Here is a 24957-nt window from a genome sequence, read left to right as displayed (position 1 = left end):
ATAACATGGAATACTTATAGTATTTTGCTGTATTTTGATCATTTTAAACATTGCCAGAACGTCTTTCCCGGGTGCATTGATTTCACATCTAGCGCTACTTCGGTCAACAGCAGCGTGTCAAGCGCGTGTCTGTTTGCTGCTACTAATCATGACAGACTTTGTGACAGAACCTTATCTTCTTGAGCCTGAATATACAGAAGATGAGCTACAGCCCGCAAGAAGAGAGAGTGAAACTTTGTAGCAGATGGGGGGCAAGTCATTACACCGGCATGACTTGGTGGTGTAAATGTGGAACTTCCCAAGCCATGCCGACAGAAATCAGGTGTTTCTGCTGCACTGAGCGGCATACGGTGTTCCCATCGATATAAAGGCTTTGTGTGTATCGCGAGGAGGACATTGCTCTGAGGGACTGCATCACAACGAACAAATGCATCTGGTGCATCACTACATCGGAAAAATAGTCCTTTGTGTTATATAGCTGCTACAATAGCAATGTTGCTGTAGCTTGGTTCTATGCAGGTCACTAAATGTGTAAATGCTGCCGTTATGTTGCCGTTTTTTTTAGGGCTTTATAGTCATAACTGTGTGTCCCGTTATGTGCATTGTTAGCTCCCTCATGCTAGCTGCTTTTTTTTTTTTAGCTGTTTTTCTCTCTTTAGAACGCATAGAAAAGAGAAAGATCTGTGGCCGTGATTCACATAAGGATTGTGGATGATGGGCAAAATTCCCAAAAAACGTGCAGTGTTCCTTTAAAAACAAGCAATAAATTATTAAAATACTTTAAATTCTAAAATGAACAGGAAGCCAGTGCAGAGAGGCACTACTTCATTTTTTTTTCAAACATTTTATTAACCTATTGACCCAAATTTAAGACCTATAGAAAAAAGCCAGAAAAAGATGGGTTGTCTTGTATTTGCAGTCTATGGATGTGTGCATGTGCGCTACTGAACGTCTTGCCTCGGGAGTCAGAGCTTTTCTTCCTGTCACTCACATGTGCCGGTGATTTTGAGAGAAGCAGGCAAGAAAAACGATTTGGAGGAGTTTTGATGCCAATTTTAAGCTAATGAGGTGACCAACGAGGCAGGGTCATCAAACGATTGTCATGAAGCCAAGAAGCAATTATGTCCTTTCTTTAATCGTATTCTACCCATTGTTATTTCAGTAAAACATGATTTTAAAAAAATATTAATTTGGTCTAACATTAAACAATGAATAAAACAAAAACAGCATTGAACTGCATTTCTTATGTAAGGAAAGCCAGGATTCAGTGTTGTTTGTCTTTGTTCTAGAGCCAATCAAAATGTACTGTATGTGCTCAAAAGCATCACGGCCCTCACGGCACTATTTTGTTATTGCAAAAACTGCATGAAAGATTGGGGTTTAATCGCTATCTCCTGCTGCTCATTTGTGAAATACAGTTTCATTGCTAATTACATCAGCGGGTGGTTGGATGAACTAATGACTGACACCAGTGCATATGGTCAAGACACATCATTAAATAAACGTCATAAAGTATTTGTATGCCTCATTTTTGTTGTGAATTCTGAATTTTGGCCACATTATTCATATCATATGCATGAAGTCATAATGTTTTAGAAAAAAACATGAGGGTAATTATACTCTAGAACAGTGCATGATGGGAAACACCTCTCCTGTGGTTTGCAGCCTGCCACAAGAAGATTGTGTTTGTGTGAAAGAGAGGCAAAGCCAAAGGAAATCGGCTTACAGTGAACAAATGTGGCAAAACATTCGCACAAGCGTCATCGTTTTTTTTTTTTTTTTTAAATGTGGACGTAAGCGTGGAGATCAGAAAGCCAAGAATGTGATTTGAAGGTCACTGCTTTCAATTCTCACACAGGATCAAAAAACCGAAAAAAAAATCTCATTGGGGGAAGCGAATCATTTCAACTCTCAGTGACTATTCTGGTGCTCTTGATCCGCTCTGATGCAATGGCCAAAACTGTTTCAGCAGAGCTGCTCAGAGACGAATTGAGGGAAAAAAAGAGTTTAAATGGTCAACTATGGGATAAATGTGTCCAACTACACAAGTCAGGAGTCATTCTCTGCACTGTCAGCCTGCTGTTGTTTTAGGCTTGAGGAGGCCTAATGTACACTTCCACAGACACCAAAACAAAAGTAACTAGAATGGAGCCAGACCTCCACCAAGGTTAACAAAGTGGGGGAAAAAATAAAAAACTGGGGCGTCATGTTCATTGTGTTCTTTTGTCCATCCATATGTTAACAGCTCACTGGTTTCACATAGTGTGGCGTGACAAGAAGCCTATGGTTATCTTGTAAACAGTGAAACAGTGAACAGTGAAACAAAGTCATAAACATTTATGGAGAGCCATATGTTTCTTTGTTTTTTCTTAATTAGCAGGCTGGTTTATGGGGAATGACATAAGACATTAGGAATAGACGGACGGGACTCTACAGATGAGTTCTGTTCCCAGACTGTGGTGTAAGTCAGCTCTTATACTTAAGTTATCCCTAAATTAACTCCTGAGTCGCTCACACTGTACTCAGAACACATAGGACATATACTGTACAATACAGTAACAAAACACTAAATATAATACTTAAATGAAACATTAATGTAAAACAAAGGAGAACTCCTTACTAGGGGTGCATTGATTACAATTTTCTGGCCTGACCTGCCGATTCTGATTTCGGTCAATACCGACTGACAGTATACAACTTCAATGATCCAATCTTATTTTGGTATTACAATGCTATCCAAACTACTACATTATATCAGTTCCTTTAGTCTTTTATTTTCACATTTTAAAAACAAATAAAACTTGCACAACAGGTTACACTGCAGACCTGATTTGAGCCTCTTACCAAAAATGAAGTGCATAGTGACCAAAAATGGCTGTTTGTCTGTCATGAACTCCATCATTTTCCTCATAGTAGTGTAAGCCGTTTTTTATGACACTTATTTCGTGACCACAAGTAAACAGGATGTGGTACATAGTGCTCTTATTTTGAAGGCTGGAAGTGTGTTGTGTGTGTTTACAAGGTCTCTTGACTGTTCCGATAGAGACAAGCTGTTTACATGAATAAACGTGCCTCCTGCAGCCATGGCCCCCGTCCTTTATTTACACTGAACTTCCACGACATCAAACCCCCAGTTACAGGAGCTTTGCTCTTTTCACTGCTCATAAGCGCTGACAACGGACCACTGCCTGGCTCTTGGCTAGCTTTATCTGTAGGCTCGATTCCTAGCTGTCAGTCTGGCAGAGCAAAAGGGGACAGTGGTTGACTTTCAGTCCTTTGAGGTAGATAAGATCGGTGGATAAAATCGGTTTCAAATCTAAGGATGAGCTGATCACTGATACCCCAAAATTAAGGAAATCGGCGCCAATCGATCGGTGCATGCTTACGCCTTACCCTCCTTACTCCTTACCTTACTCTGTGGCTTACTGGGAGGAAGAAGTACGAGAGGCAGGAGAACACATAAAACAATAATCAGACCACTGTGCTTTGTTATTACTGTGCCTTACATAGAAGTAGATATTTAACATGCAGAAGGATGCAATGTTGATCCTTTATAATGGTAGAACATAAATTGGTGGATGTTTCTCTTGTCTCAGAGCTATGATGTTCCATTTTATGTATGTGGTGATGGCTTTTCTTTCTTTTCAGTCGTGTATTCACAGCAGAAGAGACTGCCTTACACTTGGGAGACATAATGAAGTGCAAAAAGTTAATTAAAAAGCCATGTTATTCACTCCATGTAGCTTCAAATGAAGCACACACTGGATCCTTGCAGCGAGTATTCACCCACTGCGTGTGCGGAAACTAGTTCTTCTCAAGCAGGTCCAGTGTTTACGAACCAAAATGAAGTTATTAGTCAATTTATGAGAGCACATACTCAACCACAACACGCTGAAACTCAGAGTGCCGTAACACAAGGACCATCTGTATTTGCATTTTTGGGGGATGGTTGTTCTGTAAATTGCAACTTCTTAAAGTCGTTTGCTACTTTCTTGTCATTTACAGCAAGAAGATATCCATTCAATCAATAAAAAAATACTTCAACTTAAAATCTGGCCAGGGTATGAAACATTTTTGGTAATTGTACGACAACAAAATTACACAACTGCTGAAAAACAACAGATATAGAATTCCAGGATGCTGGTTGTGATGTTAGAATTGTACACTACTTTCCTTTAAAAGTATTAGGGACATGCAGATCAATACTGAAATATCGATACCGCCAACACCGGATCTTTACGCTCTAAAATTGATTCTCAAATTGATTGTCAAATATCAATATTTTGATACATCAGTCATTTGAGGTAATGCATATCATTAACAGGAACACAGTGGAAAGCAACTAAATGACTTGAGATCTTGTTTAAATGATATGCGGTTGGTGAGAACTACTTTTTCTTTCGCCTGGTAAGTGTCCGAGCCATGTGTGAATTAGTTTTCATTCTTATAGTAGTTCTTAATAATTACATTAATCATTTATTTTAATAATTTTATTATTTTTGTTTTTTATTGTTTAAAACACAATTTTCTAACATTTTATATGATTTTGTCCTCTGTTTTTTTTCTGTTGGATATGAGCTTAGCTATATTGTATTGGAAATGTCGCAGCTTCCTCATTATGTATCAGAGTTTAAAATAAATAAATACATTACTCTGATGTCTTGTATTCTTTATGCTATGAGGTATGCTATCATTTGAAAAACACTACTTTTTTAAATTTACCGGGCACTTAAGGAGTATTTATGCAAAGCATTCGTATCGAATCAGTATTGCCGATATCATTTTAGTTTTTAGCCTGTATCAAATTGGAAAGGAAATCAGTGGTATTGCACATCATTAAAAATTATACCCTGCAGGACTTTAGTTCATGCTATGACATCTTCAGAGGTCAAGCAAGCATAACTAGAATCCACATAAGTAAACAATGCATGCACACAAGCTGAAGCTACCGTACCTTTTAAAATGTATTGCTGTAGGCAATACTTAAAGAGGCTGAAAACAACAAGCTGCCATTATTTTAATTATTTACTTTTTTCAAGAAATGCCTATTATAAAAGCTCCACAACGGGGGCACAGATGAATAAATCTAATTACTCTCCAATAACTGATTGCTCATTCAAATCAAAGACAGAAAGAAGCTGTAAGCAGGCTCTGATTTGCAGTGTAAATCCGTTGGCGGAATGGATTGAAGAGAGCAATTAGCTTTGTCTTTTACAGCTTTGGACTAATGAATGTATTGCAGGGGCTTCGACAATAAGCATCGGCGTTGGGTCTCCCGCTGTTTCTGTTTTCACTGAGCTGTGCTATTTGAAAGCTGTTAGCTGTGATGAAGAAAAAACATTATAAATCCAATTGTAAGGTTTCCAAATTCTCTGTCGCAATGAAAATAAAGCAATTACCATACACATACTGTAAATGAGTTGTGAAAAGGTAAGCAAATTATGAAACTTTAATCATGATGGCGGTTCCAATAGTCTTCTATGAGTTAGAGGTGCTTTCAATATAAGATTTCCAAACATAATATCATGAGGCTTTAAGTTATCTACACTAGGCTGAAGTGTGAGTGTTTGTTTTACGAAGAGGCCATTAAGGTGCTCTTTTTGTTTTATTTTAGTGTGAAAATTGCCGTATTTTGGGTTTTATGTTCGCAAAAGACCAAATGCGTGTTTAAAGGGATACCAACCAGTGATTAATTAGTGGTCAGAGCCCTTTGCCTCTCTGTCATCATAGAGCCAACTATAAAGTATGCAGATTCAGCATCACAATTTGCCAATTTACTTTAATGAGTAAAAGCAAAAGAAAATATGCTGAGTTGACGGTTCCCAGTGTGGAATATATGCTCATTAATACAGCAAGTTCCTCAGGTAAACACACACTCCTTCTTGGTTAACTGCTGTTACTAAGCAAGTTGGAGCTTTTATTTTTACACATCATCAATCTGAATAGGCCAGGCATTCACACAGAGCTGTCTATGTATGTGCCTGCGTGTGTGTGTGTGTGTGTGTGTGTGTTGAACACAGCTGTCTCTCGCTCTTCTGCGCATGAGTGAGCGGTGGACGGTGTGCCGATGGAGGTGATTAATGTGTTGACTGCTGTTTAATGGGGCACTATTCGGCAACAGCTCTGAGACGTCAACCCCCTCTGAAGCTCGGACATGCTTGGCCATGCGACTCAGGTGCCGTGTTAGGTTAGTGGTTCACTTTTGACAGTCGTGTGACAGGCTATCACAGCCGTATGCGATCCAATTCGTCCTTTCCAGCTGTAACAGCATTTGAGGTGTTGTTTTGACTTGGTGTGTGTGACTATGGCAGAGGTGTTTACATATCACATGTGCCTGGATTTACAATATACAGCACATCTTGGGCCCAACGTTGTTTTTTTTTGGCGGGTTGAAAAAAAGTCGCACCCACACTGTGCCGGATTACTAAATAGTTGCATCCAGACGGGAACGGATCAATGAGTGAAAACCATGCAATACGCAAGGCACACCCACGTGTCACGCTGTGAACAGACATGCAGGCGGAAAACCACGTGACACACCAAACCATAGAAGAAGAAAAAACGCCATTCGCCTTCCAAGGCTCGTCTAGACTTATGACAAAGTGGAATTACATGTGCGTCATTTTGGGAGTATAAGACAAGAAAATATCAGGAGGATGTCGACTGCGGTGAGTCATGACACTTGAAATACTCACATGTGATGTTGGATTGTGCTCAAAGCTCACTTCTGGTCATGTGATGGAGACGGGTCGCTTTTAAAAAGTAGCGGATTGCTAGTCCATATGGAAACGAGGAGCGGGCGTTTTCAGATTTTCCCACTCTGAAAGCTGTTTTCAAAAAATACTGTTTCAGGGCACCCACAACGCCGTTGCCGTGTGGATGAGACGCTGAAGTGATAAAATACTTTTTCATTTTGACCTGAAATTGTTTCTGTGTAGAGAGCCCCTTAATATCAGTGTTTCCCATTCATTAATTTATTTGCGGCGGCCCACCACTAATACGCTTGCACCACTAATATGCGCGAATTACCAAGCGGTATGTCTTTAAAGCGAGATACAGAAAATAAATCAAAATACATATAAATTACGCATGAAAACGATAAAGTAACATATAACAGCATTTTTACTGTTACTGAAAACTGTTGTTGGCGATGGAAGAGCCACGCGGACACTGTGTCCATCACAAACTTAACTATAAATAGTGGAAGGTTAGAGCTGTATACTTGCTCACTTGAACTTTATTGTACACTTCACAAGCAGGTACAAACATCATTACACACACTGGCGCAGCTTGCTGTCTGTAATGTGTCTCAATTAAACCATTCCCCCGCAACCTGTGTTGACTAAAGAACCTTTACATTACGATCCAATTGTAATAGATGCTACCGTCGTGCTGTGCTATGACTTCTTTCTTGAATTCAATACTCTTTCTCACCTTTTGTTATAAAAATTCTGGCACTTGCAATTTTTTTGCAGCCGTACTCAAAAAAGGCTGAAAGCCTATTTGAAATACGCAGTGCGCTTGAATCGCTCATCAGCGTAGGACGCACAGTGCTTATTAGGAGGAAGAAAGGAGACAGATACAATGTTTTTTATCACTCTGTATTTTTTCTATGAACCAAACCACCCCCACACACGTAATAAAGATTATTAAAAGTTTCCCTGGCTGGAATCTGTCTATACTGTCGTGTCCAGACTCTAAAAGAACCACTAGTCATTCCTCACAGAGTCACCAATGCATGGATGCTTTGTTTGGGCACTCGATTCCACAGAATGATACGCAGACAAACAAACTAGTTTGTTAGGCACACTGTTTAGCCGTAAGATAACGGTGACATTGGCAATGATTTTTGTCAAGAACCAAATCCTACAAAAACCGTGATGTACAAAAACCGAGGTACCACTGTATTTCTATCTTCTTATGTGATAACATTCAACATGTTTCAACATTTTCTTGCAACATTACAACGTTTTTCTTGTAAGCTTTTTCAACTTTGGACACATCTGATTCAGTGTAACTGCGCCATAACCCCGAAAGACCCTCTTACAAACCTGAACATGGAATAAAAAAAGAAGACAAGACAAAGGTGGAGGAAAGAAGTTGAAAAGTTGAATTGGTCCGCAATTTACTTTGTAAAAACTTTACATCTGCTTGATTGATTAAAATTGAGTTTAAAGGTGGATGGTGTCGAACATTATCCTCACAATGTAATTAAGTGAGATTTTAGCTTCCAATTCCATGATTGTCTCAGAAGCTGAAAGGTCAAGTCTTGATTTGTAAAAAAAAAAAAAAAAGAACAATAATTAGCCTTATGCTCTCACATCTGCCCTTTCGCTTTAGAAGAAAAGAATGACTCAGATGAAACAAGTCATTTGGTGTTCTTGTGGTGCTTAAATGCTCGCCTTTCTTTTGTCGTTGACATTGACGCAGCGTTTAATGTACTATTCAAACCCCGAACAGGCACAGTTATTATCATCTCCATTCTCTGGCTCATTCACTCATTTGCTTGAAAAGCTGCAGACCTTGAAAGTGAATGATAATGGAGCCAAACACTCATTGTGACTCTCACTTGATAACCTTGTAATGCTGTTTCACTTTACCTCAAATTTAACTTTCGTGTCCTTTTGATGGATGGCATTAAAAGTTATTTTTATCTGTCACACCGGTGAGGAGCTTCTTTTCTAATGGCTAGTAAAATCAAAGCAAAATGTGTGACCAAGAGAGGCACTTACTTAAGGTAAGGCACGCCATTCTGCTCTAACTCATGTATGTCTATGTGAGTTCCACTATGTGTAAACATCAAAACAATGTTGAGTCTTGCCGTGGCACACTACACGCTACACTGAAAATGCTGCCTTTTGCCATTAAAACATTTTATTTAAACAGATTTGAATATATTATGTTAAATCCTAATTTATAAGACATGGCCATATACACTCCTGATCAAACTCTTAAGACCAGTTGAAAAATTGCAAGAATTTACATTTTGCGCTGTTGGATCTGAAGGAGGTTCTAAGTAGAGCTTCAAAATGCAAAAACAAGAAATGGGAGTGAGATAAAAAAAAACATTTTGAGTAAGCAATTTATTGCAAACAAGCATTAAAATGAAATAGGCTGTTTATCAGCTGATTATAAGTTTAAGATCACAGCCTTTACAAGCCAAAATCTTGGCAAAAATGTCAATTCAATTTCATCTTCTGTCAGGTATTCACCCTGTCATGATCTCTTGATGGCAAAGACAAAAAACCTTTCTCTTTTTGAACGTGGTTGGATTGTTGAGCTGCATGAGCAAGGCCTCTCATAGTGCGCCATTGCTGCTCAGGTTGGAAGCAGTAAGACAGTCGTTTTAAACTTCTTAAAAGCTCCTGAAGGTTATGGAACAAAAAAGTCAAGTGGTAGACCCAAAAAAATGTCAGTGGCCCTGAGCCGGAGGATCCTATTGGCTGTCCATCAAGACACAAAACCATCCTCAGCCCAAATGAAGGTTCTTACTAGGGCCGAGTGAAATCCAATAACCATCAGACGGCTTATGTGAGAGAAGGGTTTTATGAAGAAAAAATGTCTTCAAAGGCCTCGTCTCCTTCAACGGCACAAAATTGCCGGTTTGGAATTTGCACGAGTGCAACAAACATAGGACATTGAAAGGTGGAAGAAAGTTTTATTCTCTGATTAGAAAAATGGATCATAAATAAATTAATCACACAATAAATGAAAATGAACTCAATTTTTACATCCTCCGTATATTGCAAAGTACATGCGTGTCTGTATTCCTCGTCTCTTACCTCCAAACAGGCAGGAAGAGGACTCACTCTGTGCATTGGTTCAGCACCTTGATGCTTCGCAACGGCGAACAGAGCGACACTTCTTGTCAGTCATACAGTCTCTAGCTCTGTGAGAGGAGGCGGGGCCGCTTAGCATACACACAGCAAAAGAGTGAGGTTTTGTGAGGAGCAATGCAGGTAACGTACTAAAAGTTAGGAGGGAAAAACATGCATACAAAGCCATATGCCACAACCCCAATGTGGGAATAGTAATATTGAGCAAGGTGAAAAATTAATGTTAAAAACTAGTCTTGTCTCGTGATGGACCCATTCTTGTAGTATTTCTTTTATTTTTTTAGCTTATTTTTTTTAGACATTTTTTACATGTATGCCACTTTGTGATATTTTATGAACTGTGAGGTTTTTTTTTGTTTCTTTTTTGTTGAACTACTAATCAAATACCGGTTTCTACTATTACAGTGCATGATTTTTGTCCTAGCTCTTATTAAATTCTCATAAGACCTGGATATATACAGCATTTGTTTCAGGACATGTATCCTTCTTCATATTTCAAGCACACTCGTTTTGTATCATTATTGTGCCTTCAAGCACTTGTGTAGACATGTCAGAAGTGATTCCGTGTCAAATGCTTTGTGACAATGTCAACTAGATCCAAAGGATATACATACAAAACTGACATACTGTACTGTACTTGTTCTAGGATATGAACAACATTTCATTGTGTTTCTTCAGCATCGTAATGGTAGCAGACATTTTAACACAGCATCAGAACTGATACTTCCTCGACAGTTTCTCAATTAAGCTCACTATTGGAAAGTCTAATGACTGTATCTATCACCATTACTGACTGGCTCGGTTTTAACTAAGACGGTGCATGGTGCACGTTTCTGCATTACATGATTGATTATAACCACTTTTAAGTAGTGCCGAAATGCAAAGTTAGCGAGTCCACCAGCTTGTTAAAGCTGTTTAGTTGTTGAGTACAGATTGTTTATATTCAAAATATGTTCGCAATCATCAAGAAAACCACAGGGCTTCAAAATGACATTTAACTTTAAAGACTCAACTCTATATATTGTTGGAATACTATAGGAAATTTAAGGCTATAAATGGCAATAAAACACGAATGAAGGACTATAACGTGGACAATAACATCACAGCAGAACATACAGTATTTATCCCCATTATTCATGCAAATTAGCTCCCCTAGTGGCTGCAAGCGGTATAGCTAGTCATGCAAGTGTATCTGCATTTATTGTGCACATATAGAAAATTGGCTCTCAACTGGTTTGGCTGCGGGCCCCACTATCACCCCTTAATGACAAGTGGCAACACAAATTGTGTGTATTTTTCAACTCATATTTCTCAAATAATTTAATGAAAATACTTTGAGTTTGAGGTAGTGCAAAATAAGTGCGCCAGTACAAAATAAGTTAAATGAACATTTCAGGAACGGTAAATTTTTATTCACAGATCTTTTAAGAAAAAGTGCCTGGAAAGGTGTTTTGCTCCCGCTAACGTCTAGTCTGTTCTTGCTAGCTTGGCAGACAAATAAAAGGTTTTCAAAAAAGACTCATGTTGACTTCAGTTTCAGATCCTTTACTTTGAAGCACTATTATGAAGGTTCATTTGTTTTATTGCCAAAGCTTTTTTTAGACACTGAATTTATGTAACTGATTTTTTTCTGTTAGAATTTTTGTGAACTGATTTTTTCTACATCAAATTATGCCGAAAATTCAGCTTGTTAAAATAGTGTTAAGATTCTGTTGATAAAAATTCTGTTTATAAAAAAATTCAGTACTTCATAAAAATTTAGTGCAAATATATTTGATGTTTGAAAACATACAGATACACTTCCAGCTTTTGTTTGAGTTGCTGCGTCTGAGACACAATTGATTGCTTCATTCTTAATTTATCGGAAGTGTATCTGGGTTTTGAAACATCAAATTTATTTGCACTGAATTTCTATATACTATACTGAATTTTTTAACACTATATGTCAGCAATCACATTTTTTAAACACTGTATTTTAATCAAGTGAATTTCATGAATTTTGCTTACACATTTTTTATTGAATTACATTTTTAGCATAATTTGATGTAAAAAAAAAAAAATCAGTTCCATAAATTATGTGTCTTAAAAAAGCTTTGGTAATAAAGAAACAAATTAACCTCCATAACTGTAAAACTGAACATACAGAAACAAAGCATTTCAATTACATAAATGCACCAGCTCAATCCTTATTTCCATCGGAAATCCCATGTATGTGCTGGTGATTTGCATGAGTGATTTTACAGTACATGACGACTTTGAACACTGCCAAATGTGACCCTTGTCTATTTAAACACCCAGTCATTACCACCCAAACAAGGGCCTTCTGTCACGAGGAATGCTCCCTGCAACATCTCCACATAGCCGGCTGCCATTGGACGCCCCTGCACTATCTGAAACTCTATTGCTCTTTGAAGGAAAAAGCACCCCAAATCATGATGGCGCCCCCTCCACTGTGCCGTGTGGAAAACATCTCATCTTATCCTTGTCATGCCAGCAACGTTGGAAGCCATCAGGACCGTCAAGGTTACATTTATTGTCATCAGAGAATAACATTTTCTTCCATTTTTCAGTGTTCCAAAAGGGCAATTTTGTGGCATTGAAGGGGACAAGGCCTTCGAAGACGTTTTTTATTCTCAAAACCCTTTTGTCACAGATGCAGTCTGATGGTTACTGGACTGCACTCAGTACAAGTAAAAACCTTCATTTGTGCCGAGAATCGTCCTGTGTCTTGACGGACGGCCAATCGGATCCTTTGACAATTTTTTTCGGTCTACCGCTTGACATTTTTGTTCCATAACCCTCGGCATCTTTTAAGAAGTTTAAAATTTCTTACTGCGTCCAACCTCAGCAGCAATGGCGCGCTGCGAGAGGCCTTGCTTAAGCAGCTCAACAATCCAACCATGTTCAAAGAGAGAAAGCTTCTTTGCCTTTGCCATCAAGACATCATGAGTGTGAATACCTGACAGAAAATGAAATTGAATCCATATTTTGACAAGATTTGGCCTTTTAAAGGCTGTGCTCTTAAGAAGTTTTAAAAAGCTGATGAGCAGCCTATTTCACTTTAACAGTTGTTTGTCATAAATTGCTTAGGGCCCTGTCACACCTTGACGATTTAGCCAGCTTACGCCAATGTATGAAAAATTTGGTTAATACGCTGCCGTACGTCGAATAAGTTATGGGTAAGTTTTGTATATGTTAACAGCACGCGGAAGCGTCCAAAAATTTTGTGCATGCATAAAACTTTTCGACGTATGTCAACGTATGATTCATACGTCCCGCATCCGCGGGCAATAAGTTATGTGATCGTTGACGCCCGTTCACACACGTTATTTGTAAGTTACGTACAAGTCGTAATACGTCAACATACCTTGAGACAGAACTGTCTTCTTGGCAAGGGGAGATGGTGATGGAGGCTGTCGTGTTTGCATTTGCAGGTAAGTTTGCAGCTTGACCAGTAGAGGGCACTGTGACACTGGGAATGGAACCAACTTTTTTTGATTTTCTATCAACTTTATTAATTCCTTAGCGAGTCACAAATCCATGAGTGGTAGCGTACTAGCCTACACCAGGGGTCTCAGACTAGCGGCCCCCGCGACGATAGTTTGCGGCCCCCCTCTTAATATGAAAGATTAATATTCGTGTGGCCCGCAAGTTTGATATGAATGACACTTGTCGTGTGCGGAGCTGAACGAACCAATCACGGTGAGGTATATGGGTCTCGAGGGCGGGACCTTGGCTGAACGAACCAATCACGGTGAGGTATATGGGTCTCGAGGGGGGGACCACGGCCGGGCAATACGTCCAAAGCCTCACCGCCTTGACTCGTTCGCTCACTCATTCATTCATTCCTCCACTCAGCTGGGCAGAGGAGAAGCCGTGAAGCCGCTGACTCCGCTCTGTCTCCGAGGAATGAATGAATGAGCGAGCAAACGAGTCAATTTTTTGGTGCATTCAGCTGGGATAGGCTCCAGCTTACCCGTGACCCTAATGAAGACAAGCGGTATAGAAAATGGGTGGAATTTTTGACTCACTCACTCTTAGTTCAGTGTAGGCTTATGTGTGCATCCTACGAGTAAGTGGCTTGTCGCAGGCCGTATTACAGTCATCTTTGAAGACAAGTCGCGGGCCGCAAAATGTGACTCGGCGGGTCACAAATGGCCCACAGGCCACGAGTTTGAGACCCCTGATTTAGAGCCTCCTTGAGAGCTGTGAGTGCAAAAAGTAAATTCTTGCAATTTTTCAAATGGTCTTAAAATTTTGATCAGGAGCCTTGTGTCCACAATCAACATAGTTCTTGCTTTAATATGTGCCATACGTCCCTGAAAGAATGGCTGGTATTAAGATGATGTACCTACTAATCTGACCTTTGACCTCAGCTGCGGAATACATTTCATTTGGGCAGCCTTTAAAATCACTAGATGTTGTAGATGCTTTGATATTGATCAACATTGCGTTGTTGAAATTTGTCCCTGGTCCATACTGATTTGACCTTTTGGTTTCTGCTGCCTCTGTCATCCTGCCTTTGATATAATTCAAAACCAGAGGTGAAGCCAAGTGTACGACATGAAGGGCTAGACTGTCATCTATCAATCCGAGCTGAAGGGCTCATGCTAAAAACGAATGAGCAGGAACTTCTTTACTGCATGACCTCCAAACAAAGCTTTAGTAATTAGTGATATTATTATATGCACTTGCGAGAAGACAAGCGTGTACATCCATCAACTTATAATACCATTCAACCCTCCAGCAACGGCTTTGTTGCCGCAAATTTGCATTAGAAAGACATACACAACTACATAAGTTATTGATTTCATCAATTTGAGACTACAGTAAATCAATGCTAATGTGTTTACCTTAGTGCCTGAGGTAAATAATGCAGGATTAAGGCTTTGAATGATGAATATGGGGGAATCTATAAATCTGAAGATGCAGTTTATCTCGCTGTCGACTCATATTTATAATTACTCACCAGCACAACACACAGGCCATTCTCGGGGGAATTTAATCTGATTTTGTACAGAAAGAAAAAGTGTCTATTGCTTACTTTTTACTCTCTGTTAATTAATTTTATAAAACATCTAAAGGCACAAGCAATTTGCCCTAACCTACTTACAGACCTGCAGTGATGTTGCTGGGAAATAGTTTGGTTTGAACTTAAGTACTACTGTGATTATGTTTTTGCAGGGTTTGCCACTGAAGTCTTTTAGGAACTGGTGCAGAAAAAAAAAAAAAACGACACCTCCACCAAGGAGATTATACTATAATTGGTTTACAGTGGTTTGTATCTCCGTGAGAACATCTCTGTGTAGTCTGCATGTTCTCCCCGTGCATCTGTGGGTTCACTCCGGGTACTCCGGCTTCCTCCCACATTCCAAAAATATGCATGCTAGGTTCATTTGCAGTCTGTAAATTGTCCATTGGTATGAATATGAGTGCGAATGTTTGTTTGTCTATATGTGCTCTGCGATTGGTTGGCGACCAGTCCAGACTGTATCCCACCTCTCGCCTAAAGACAACTGGGATAGGCTCCAGCACACCAGCGACCCTAGTGAGTGCAAGCGGTATAGAGAATGGATGGACAAATGGTTTACGGTCGGTTCTCTTCCAAGAATGCTTCTATTGAATTTTAGTGAAAAGCCACACATCATTAAAATGATGAAAATCTTCAAAGTATTTAAAAAATACACGTATTAAAACTTAAAACCGCATTTTATATTTTGTAAATCTTACATTTCTGTCAAATATCATAAATTCTGGTTGGAAGTTGAATCTCTTCTTACATTTTCTGTGCTTTAATCCAGAACTTTTTTTTTACCTTCTTGAATGAATAAAACTTTAAGAAGCAGAAAACTGTTTGTGTATTGTTTTGCTTTACCTTGGAAACAGATGAATTCAATTGTTTGTCATACAACTTCATGAATAAATATACCGGTATATCTTTACATTACAGTACAGAAAGCAATAAAAAAGCTGGACTTTAACATAATAAGTAACGATCACTCCGTTTGTGAGATATGAGAGTCAGCCTTGTGGGAATTAGGTCTGCCTTACTGTGAGGCAGAGTATTCTATTTGTGCTCCTATTTGCATCCCAGTGAGAGACGAGTGTGTGGCCGTCAGGTGTTTCATCAACACATTCCCAAACACACTATGTATCTGTATGCTTCCACTCTGCATCCCAGTGGAGGATACAAAGTGTTACCTGTACATTCATGCATATTACATGATGCTGTCAACTCGATCTTTTGAATTGCATCCCTTTGACATGACACATGAATGGAGGCATTTGCATATATACTCTACGTGTTTGTATAATTCCATATTATTTGATATGACAAAAAATGCATTTCTTTCCTTGACACTCAAATACATGTATTCAATAATTCATCACATTGGTGTGCCATTCTCACACTCTTTCTCACAACGGGAAAACACAGAATATATTACATCCTTACATTAAACCGGCCGAGATTATTTTCAGTTTTTCTTTGCAGTGATAAACTTCCTATTCAATATGACACATTGCCAGTATATATTAATGAATCCCTCATGACTATTCTGCTCCGTTACAGTGGTAAATACCAGCAGAGCACCTGTCTCAGTGTTTACACTGTGCTGCAAAAGTGATTCCCCATAGTTGTGCTCAGCATATGAAGATGGATTACTCGTATTACCAGTCACCCTCACATTTTGTCCTGCTCAATAGTGAAAAGGTGCACATTAAAAAGACCTAATGTGCCCATTGTGTTTCAATTAAAACAAGGAAAAGCCTTATAAGCCCCTACATTGCATGTATTTAACCACATAAAGCAGTCAAATGCAGATACATGATGCACATTAACCACATTTCAGCATCTCAGCATCGTTTATGCACTCCATCTTTCAGGACAATATATTTACTGGATGTTGTGTCTTGGGACACGAGGCCCCAGGACTTTACTTACGGTACCTGATGTTCACATAAAAAAAAAGTTACATGTCACAAAGTCACATGTCACTATAAACAATTATGACTATATGGCTTGACTTACCCTCTGCAAGCAGACGCACAGCATGAACAAACTGAGGGTCCAACGTATTTTTCTCAGCCACCAGCTCAGGTAAGTAGTTGTTTGGATGCATTCTTCTTGATGCAGATTTGTACAGGTCGAGCAGGCGTCCGATAAGCTCCTGATGTTGGCAGCTGCTGTAACCTAGAGCAGAGATTCCCACACACAAAGAAAAAGCCCAAATTGGTCGTCCTTCGATGTCTCTGAGATGCTTTCCTGCCTGCAGGTGGACATGTGATTCATATATGTGAGCCCATCTCCTCCACCTCTGGCTGATGCCGCTCCTCCTCAGCACCCCGCCAGAAGCTCACACTCGCACTGGGTGTGAACTGCACGCTGCTTCCCCGCCCCTCTCGGAACCAACATTGGACACAAGCTGGGACTGACGCTGCTGCAGAACAAAAGACACCCCTTCGTCCCTCCACACCGAGTCCAAATAGTGACTTGGACCTGTAGATGACTTTCTGAAGAACTTGCAAACAATCAGACTAAAGCCCTGGGAGTAATTATGTTGACATAGGCTGCACTATATCATGATCTTGCACGAATAACACATTTATGAATATTTATGAATAATTTGCAATCGTCTCTTGCAATGCAGAGTTCAGTGTTCTGTGGCTGCAGGTTTGATTGACGATTTTTAAAAAAAGTTCAAACTTCGAGGTTGCAATTTGTTTTACTGTAAATTAGTGTGGCTGTAAATGTTAGATGCACATTGTCTCTCACCAAGCACTGTAATCTAATTTGTACGGTATACTATGGTGGATTGTTGTTGCCCTCTAGTGGTCATAAAGCAGTAGTGCACATTTCACAGATACTAACAAAATAATTGCATACATTCATTTGGAGCAACATACAGTCTTTTGTTGTAACTTGTTTTTGTTGCTTTTCTTTCATTTTAAACATGGATTCTGAGTTACTACACTAACCTTCTATACAAGAGAAATGTCAATCGCTAGCTATAGTTGCTTTGGATGTACATAAAGCATAATTGGTGTAGTGTATTTCTTATTACCGGTTTTACCAATCATAATCCTGATGAGAATGTAATACACCCGAGCTGCCTTATTGCGTTAATTAGTTTAGCTTTAAATTAAGTGTCTCGCCAAACGAGGGAGTGACGTCATCTTCACTTGGCTAGGGTTCACCGGCTAATGATTCACGTAATCGCGGCCTCTCCAAACCGGAAGTACAGTGAAGGGGGCGATTGTGGTTGGAAGCAAAGTGCATTTTGTTACATAAACAGACTGTGGCAACCTACTGGCGTCTGTCAGGTAAATTGCTGATAAAGATTCTTCAATTTGTAATGTTTTTTCACTTTGCATAGAAACATCGTGTAGAAAGTGCATATTTATATGTTTATGAGAAGTCTATTATAACTGTGCATATGCAAGATAATAAAGGGCGTTCTTACCCATTCATGACTGGTATGACATTCAGTGACCAAGTGTTTCTGTAGGGAGATGTCAGCTGTCATAGTCGTGCACGGTGGAGCGTGGGCCATTCCTGATGAGCTCGCCAAGGTCTCAGTTGATGGAGTAAAGGCAGCAGTACATAAAGGCTTTGCTGTGCTGCAAAGAGCCAACAGTGCGCTTGATGCTGTCGAGTCAGCCGTGCGGGCCCTGGAAGATAACGCTGTGTTTAATGCAGGTAAGCAGAATAATCCTTACTTGTACGCTGACACATCTGTTGTAGTGAAACCAATTATTGAAAGAAACTGGCATATTTGGGGTACTGTAGTGTGTACTTTGTTTTTCAATTGTAACTTGTGGCCTAAGCATTTACTAGTGTTATGTGATGACATTGAAGGTCACGGAGCAGCTCTAAACACAAACGGGGAAGTGGAGCTGGACGCCATCATCATGGATGGAAAGACACTTGCTTGCGGCGCTGTGTCATCAGTGAAGAACATCGCCAACCCTGTTTCATTGGCGCGGGCAGTGATGGAGAAGGTGGTAGCTTCAACAATGTGATCTTGCTTTAGTTTAGATCAGTGCTTTTGGAAGTGTGTCAGCAGTGAGCTACCTCAGAGAATAAAGTGATTGTGGCCTCCCCTACTCCCTGAAAAACTGATTTTCTGAAGCATGTTTTGTTGAGGCTGCGATTGGCTGGCGACCAGTCCAGGGTGTACATTGTCTGGCATCAGCATAACATTGTTAGTACTGTTACAGAATGTGTACCATAATTTCCAGTGAATAAGCCACGACTTTCTTCTCACGCTTTGAACCCCGCGGCTTATACAGTGATGCGGCTAATTTGTGGTCGCATTCCGGTCTCGGGACATCTCGTGTGCTTCGGAGCAGTCATTTTGGGCTTTGTACATGTGCTCTCATCATGGAGAACATGTGGAGATGCGGCTTTCAGGTTGAAGGCGATCGATCTAGCAGCTTTTGCTGAGGTCTGACGGTGGATCTTGGCAGCCTGGAGCGGAGTCGGGAGGTCCACTGTCACCGACGGGTTTTGGGGAGCTGGATTGCTGTGTGCTGGGGAGGACAGCACAGGCTCGGGGGCTGATTTGCCTCAGTGTGGGGGTGGCGCTGTGACCGACAATGAAAGAGGGAGAGAGACTGGCAGGGTGTGTGCCACTGAAGAAGACCACTTTAGTGGTTTTAGTTCTCAGGAGGAGGACAAGGACAGCAATGAATGACTTTTCTGATAGGCTAGTGTTTAACCTGCTGTGTTACATGCAGTGTTCAGGACTGTTTGGAAAAAGTATTTATTTAATTCAAAGTTTAAAAAAAATATATTTTTGTGTAACATCTTTCTGTGTAGGGCCACACGTTGGATGAGTGGTTAGCATGTTGGCCCCACAGTCAGGAGATCAGGAAGACCTGGATTCGAATCTCCGCTTGGGCATCTCTGTGTGGAGTTTGCATGTTCGTTACAAGAACATGCACTGTTATTGGCTTCCATTCCTGTCAATCTGGGCTTTGGTACATCCCCTTTACAGTTTCAGTGATTGTAATTTGTTCATTTGTTCATTTGTTCATTTGTTTGTTAATGTGTTTCCTGAAATGTTTCACCTTTGGTTAATTTGTTTTCTGAAATGTTCATTTGTTTTCTAAAACATTAAAGTATTTCACTCTTTGTTAAAGTGCTTTGCACTTCCCGACCACGTAATTATGCCTCCATTACTTCAGGATATAAAGACACATCAAAATTGATACAATTCAACATGATTGACACATTCTCCCAGCTAATATATTTTCTTTTCTCTGCTGTCATGGCAACCCCCAGACTGACCACATCATGTTGACAGACAGCGGTGCAAACCTGTTTGCAGAGAGCATCGGCATGGCCACAGTTCCCACTGATACACTGGTGACCAATTACGAGAGAAAAGAGTGGGAGAAGCACAAGAATTATGTGACAGGCGTAATGGAAAACTTTAACTCTCGCTGGTAGGATTTAACTTTGACACCCATTCCTGTTTCTACTGTGTCCTCATTAATCACAGTGCTGCTATCTTTTAGTTTGAAAAGAAGTGAAGTGAAGTGAAATGAAGTGAAGTAGAAAGACCAAGAACTCACAGTTATGCACTGAATGAATTTTTTTCATTTTGTTTTCATGGCACTTTTCTGGTCCGGGAGGTGGGGGAACCTCCCAAACCCTCATACATTTGTGGAAACCCAACAAGTGGACACGTAGCATTTTCTAACATTTTTGGGTCTTGCCGGGACTACCTGGGGACCGGGACCCAGGGGTCAGTTATCACTATGTCCCAGCATAATGACCTAATTTAGGGTACGTATTCTGTTACTTATTTTGTGATATATATTATTTAATGAAGTATCATTATTTATTTAAAATAATAACATACATATAAATGTCTCCTGTAATACACACCTTACCTCCGATATATCCCTAATACCCTGTGCTGTTGAGTTCAGTTTAAAAAAAACGGAAATAAATCATGCCTCGCCACTTTGCACTTTGAATTTTGCAGCTTCTCTCTATCATGTTTTTTTTAAAAAATACATTAATTAATAAATCATGCTGTTTCATGGTTGAATATGTCCTGTTATTAGTCAAACAAATATGCATATTGAAGCTAATTTTAAACATTTTTTGGCTAAATTAAGCATTTCCAAGCATAAAAATGGCTAAATGAACTAAAATGCTAATATAAGGCATTCATAAGGCGCATTCAAAGACCCGATGATCTGTAGTATTCTACACTGGTCACTAGGTGTCCATACTAGTAGGTAGGTATAGGTGGTATTTCATGTCAAGAGGGCTCTTATAATGGTTAAAGTTGTATTTAGAAGGTCATAACCAGGTTTTCTATGTATGCTGTAACATAAAGTAAATAAGGAATCCCACGTTGTAGAAATTCACTTATCACTGTCAGGTCTGGAACCAATTAACCGTGATAAACAAGGGATTACTGTATATGGTATGTTCAACAGAATTATGAATGGAATAGTATGAGCTGGTTGTTAACATTGTTGATGAAGCATGTAAAGTATTGTCATTCTAGGGCCCATGATACTGTCGGTGCTGTTGCTGTGGACTGCTCTGGAAATGTGGCCTGTGCCACATCCACTGGAGGCATCCGAAATAAAATGGTCGGCAGAGTTGGCGACTCCCCCATCATCGGTTTGGTTTAATTTGTTCGTCTTTCTCCACTACTTTTGTTTTGTCTTTATTATTAACTGTGTTGACACCTGTTTGTGGATTGACTGTATTTTCTTTTGCAAATAAGGCTGTGGGGGATATGCAGACAACTTCAGTGGTGCAGTATCTTGTACTGGCCACGGAGAGTCAATCCTTAGAGTCACACTGGCCAGACGCATCCTTTCACACATTGAGCAAGGTTACATTTCACGAGTGGCAATGACTTCGCTGCACTTGTAATCTGTTCATGTTTGACAAGTACATTGTATCTTGCCTCGCACAGGTAAATCAGTGGCTGAGGCTTCTGACATGTCTCTGCAGTACATGGGAGAGCGTGTGCGTGGCGCTGGTGGAGTCATTGTTGTTTCTCCGACGGGTGAGTGGGCATCAACGTGTACCACGGAGCGAATGGCTTGGGCTGCCGTGGACAACAGTGTTCTGTACTATGGGTTAGAACCCAATGAAAAATTAAAAGAGCAACTGTCCTAATAAGTGATTTCCAAACTTTGATTACAAGTCATGTGAAAGAACCGTTTCCTTTATGTACTCCTGCAATTGTACACAAATTAATGCATTTTTTTAACTGACCTGTTAAATCACATTTTTATTTTTACATTGAAACACAAATGTTAATGGACTGAGATAAGAAAAGATGTTTTAGCTGAGCAAGTTCATGCATTTAATTGTATGTGTCAGTTTATTTATAGCAATTTGCGTTACATTAGATTAGAATTTAAATGAACAGTATAATTTAATCCATTGTGAAGCCATTCTGTGTAAAGAAATTGTGATTTTTAAAACACTTAGTAAAATATCTTATTATTTTTCTCAGTTTTAATAATTGTCAAGGAGAGCTGTGTTGTGGAAGTGGTTAACAAACATATGCACATTCATGTTTTAGTCATGTATACAATAAAATAACTTTGTAACCGCCCCATATCTCTGCAAAATATTATTTTTTCCCTTCTCTATTTCTTATTTCACAAAACTTGCTTGAGTGTTCTTAGTAATCAAAACGGGACTTTTAACCTAACAGTGGTCTTATTCATGAAGCTGTTGGCCTTTGAAGCAATGCTTGTTGAAATTATGAGATAACGTCATCACTTGCTTCCATCATGTTTGAAACGCACTGGAGGAAGGAAACAGCACAAGGTTTTCTATGGGTTAAAGGACATATCATACAGTATGTTCCTGAATGTTTTTTTCCCTTTGGTATTCACAGACTAGCATAGATCACACCATTAGGTACACCTCCCAAATAAATCTAACTATACTATGTCAAATGCACTGTTGCAGAGATATTAATCTATCAATTGTCTGTGCATGTAGTATTTATGGTCATTCTGGTTACCATTTTAAGCAACTATACGAGGGGGCAATATATTAGAAACATGTCTCAGTGTGATGCAGCGCACTTTACACCACTGCAAACTACAATCACAATAATAAACACATATTGTTACATATCAAAATATAATCATGTTTGTAAAGACATCATTTTAAATAACTCCTATTGTATTGGACTTAATTGTTGGCCTCTTATAGTTTAATGTACAAAAATGGCTGTGACAACACAGCGTGATTATTTTGTTATTCCAGAGTAAAAGTAAACTAACAATGTGGAGTGTCAATTGTAATGTTATTCTTGTTTTCTCCCACAATAATTTGTTTAAAAAAACACTTGATCTTGTGTTTCGTATCTATATTGGTGCATTTGGTATCCAGGCCTTTAGTTGACTGCACACGACTGCGTTACACACACGTATTTTGTCAGTACCCTGTGTACACTGTTTTGCATTATAGGAGGCTCCAAGTAGAGCTTCAAAATGCAAAAAGAAGAAATGGGAGTGAGACCAAAAATGTTTTGAGTAAGCAGTTTATTATATTATTTATTATATTACCATTTAAGTGAAATAGGCTGTTCATCAGCTGATCAAAAGTTTAAGACCACAGACTTTAAAAGCCAAAATCTTCACAAAAAATGTGGATTCCATTTTTTCATTTTCTGCCAGGTATTCACACTGTCATGATCTCTTGATGGCAAAATCAAAAAGCTTTCTCTCTTTGAACGTGGTCGGATTGTTAAGCTGCATAAGCAAGGCCTCTTGCAGCGTGCCAATGTTGGACACAGTAAGACAGTCATTTTAAACTTCTTAAAGGATCCTGAGGGTTATGTCATTTAAAAAACTCAAGTGGTAGACCCAAAAAATGTCCCTGAACTGGAGGATCCAGTTGGGTGTCCATCAAGACACGGGATGATACTTGGCCCAAATGAAGGTTGTTGTGCAGTCCAATAACCATCAGACGGCATCTGGGAAAGAAGGGTTTTAAGACCAAAAAAACGTCTTCAAAGGCTTTGCCTCCTTCAACGCCACAAAATTGTCCATTTGGAATTTGCACCACAGCAACAAACTTCCAACTTTACTGGCAACGAGATCCCACCTGTGATGTTTTCCACACGGCACAGTGGAGGGGGCGTTATCATGATCTAGCCTGCTTTTTCCTTCAATTGAAGAATGGAGCTTGAGGTTGCGCAGGGGTGTCAAATGGCAGCAATGTGGAGGTGGGAGGTGTTGCAGGGGGCATACCTCATGACACAGACACATGACTGGCTTTTTCAACAGGATAACACTGCAGTTCACAATGTCCATTCATAGATTTTCATTTTATTTCAGTGAGCTGGTGTACTGTCCTTGATTTTGTTTCTTGTCATACACAATAAAGTTTGGCTCGCAGCATGATTATTTGAACATTATTTTGTTCTTCCAGAATAAACGTAAACTAACAATGGGGAGTCAATTGTGTTGTCTGTCTTGTCTCCCACAATAATTTATTAAAAAAAAAACACTAGATATTGTAGTGATTTGTGGAACTGTTTCAAGAGCACACTTACACACTTACTTTATTCGTACTGTACTATATGTGTTTCATTTTGCTTTATAGGGCTGGTTGATATATATTTATTTTAAATAATATACACCTATCAAAATTACATCAAAACATTACAATATTTGTACACTGCTTTTGTGTTAGATTTCATTAGAGTCAGCTGGTGTACTGCACTTGAGTTTGTTTTCTCTCATGTACAATAAAGTTATTTCAATAACACCACTGTTGCCAACTCCTCAAGAAGAAAAGTAACTATTGGCTGTTCTAGAAGTCGCTGGAAGACGTCATCCGCCAATTTTGCATATTATTTGCATATGATGTTGCTTGCAGAACCTAGTAGGAGAGACAAAAAAAACTCCCAGGAGCACCCGCTGCTGTTCAGTAAGAACGCAAACTGCAGATCAATACGTGGTTTTACTTTTGAAAACTCCAAAGACGCCAGAAAAATTAACTAGATTTGAGAAAATATGTAGCCAATAGGGCTTGGAATGTCGCCAGATTTAGAGACAAAGTCGCCAAGTTGGCAATACTGCATAGCATGATGTCCGTAAAATGTTCTTTCAGAAT

General features: G+C 39.4%; 2 protein-coding genes across 8 annotated transcripts in view; one reads left to right on the top strand and one right to left on the bottom strand.

Annotated features, from left to right (window-relative positions):
• The window catches only part of khdrbs2 (KH domain containing, RNA binding, signal transduction associated 2), an 81098-nt gene extending 63902 nt beyond the window's left edge, over positions 1-17196 (bottom strand). For all 7 annotated transcript variants that reach the window (XR_008573730.1, XR_008573728.1, XR_008573729.1 and 4 more), the window contains exon 1: positions 16867-17196. Coding sequence is in view for 4 of the 7 variants with exons in the window: in XM_054799365.1 (XP_054655340.1) it covers positions 16867-16957 (91 nt within the window). In the remaining 3 variants the exon portion in view is untranslated. The remainder of the gene's footprint in view (positions 1-16866) is intronic.
• Positions 17197-17926: 730 nt separating this feature from the next.
• On the top strand, positions 17927-22385 carry si:dkey-103j14.5 (isoaspartyl peptidase/L-asparaginase). The gene is made up of 7 exons (XM_054798725.1): positions 17927-18158; positions 18344-18534; positions 18694-18836; positions 20122-20285; positions 21365-21483; positions 21590-21700; positions 21785-22385. The coding sequence occupies exons 2-7, from the start codon at positions 18348-18350 to the stop codon at positions 21988-21990; spliced, it is 930 nt and encodes a 309-aa protein (XP_054654700.1). The 5' UTR covers positions 17927-18158; positions 18344-18347; the 3' UTR covers positions 21991-22385.
• Positions 22386-24957: the final 2572 nt, after the last annotated feature.

This window comes from Dunckerocampus dactyliophorus, chromosome 14, assembly GCF_027744805.1.
Source record: "Dunckerocampus dactyliophorus isolate RoL2022-P2 chromosome 14, RoL_Ddac_1.1, whole genome shotgun sequence".
Lineage (NCBI taxonomy): Eukaryota > Metazoa > Chordata > Actinopteri > Syngnathiformes > Syngnathidae > Dunckerocampus > Dunckerocampus dactyliophorus.
This window is presented reverse-complemented; position numbering and strand designations above follow the sequence as displayed.

Excerpts from the sequence above, each read along its gene's own strand:
- si:dkey-103j14.5 (XM_054798725.1), top strand. The coding sequence starts at position 18,348 with ATGTCAGCTGTCATAGTCGTGCACGGTGGAGCGTGGGCCATTCCTGAT. Across the intron at positions 20,286-21,364 it reads GAAAACTTTAACTCTCGCTG|GGCCCATGATACTGTCGGTG; the intron begins GTAGGATTTAAC and ends TTGTCATTCTAG. Across the intron at positions 21,701-21,784 it reads CCTTTCACACATTGAGCAAG|GTAAATCAGTGGCTGAGGCT; the intron begins GTTACATTTCAC and ends TGCCTCGCACAG.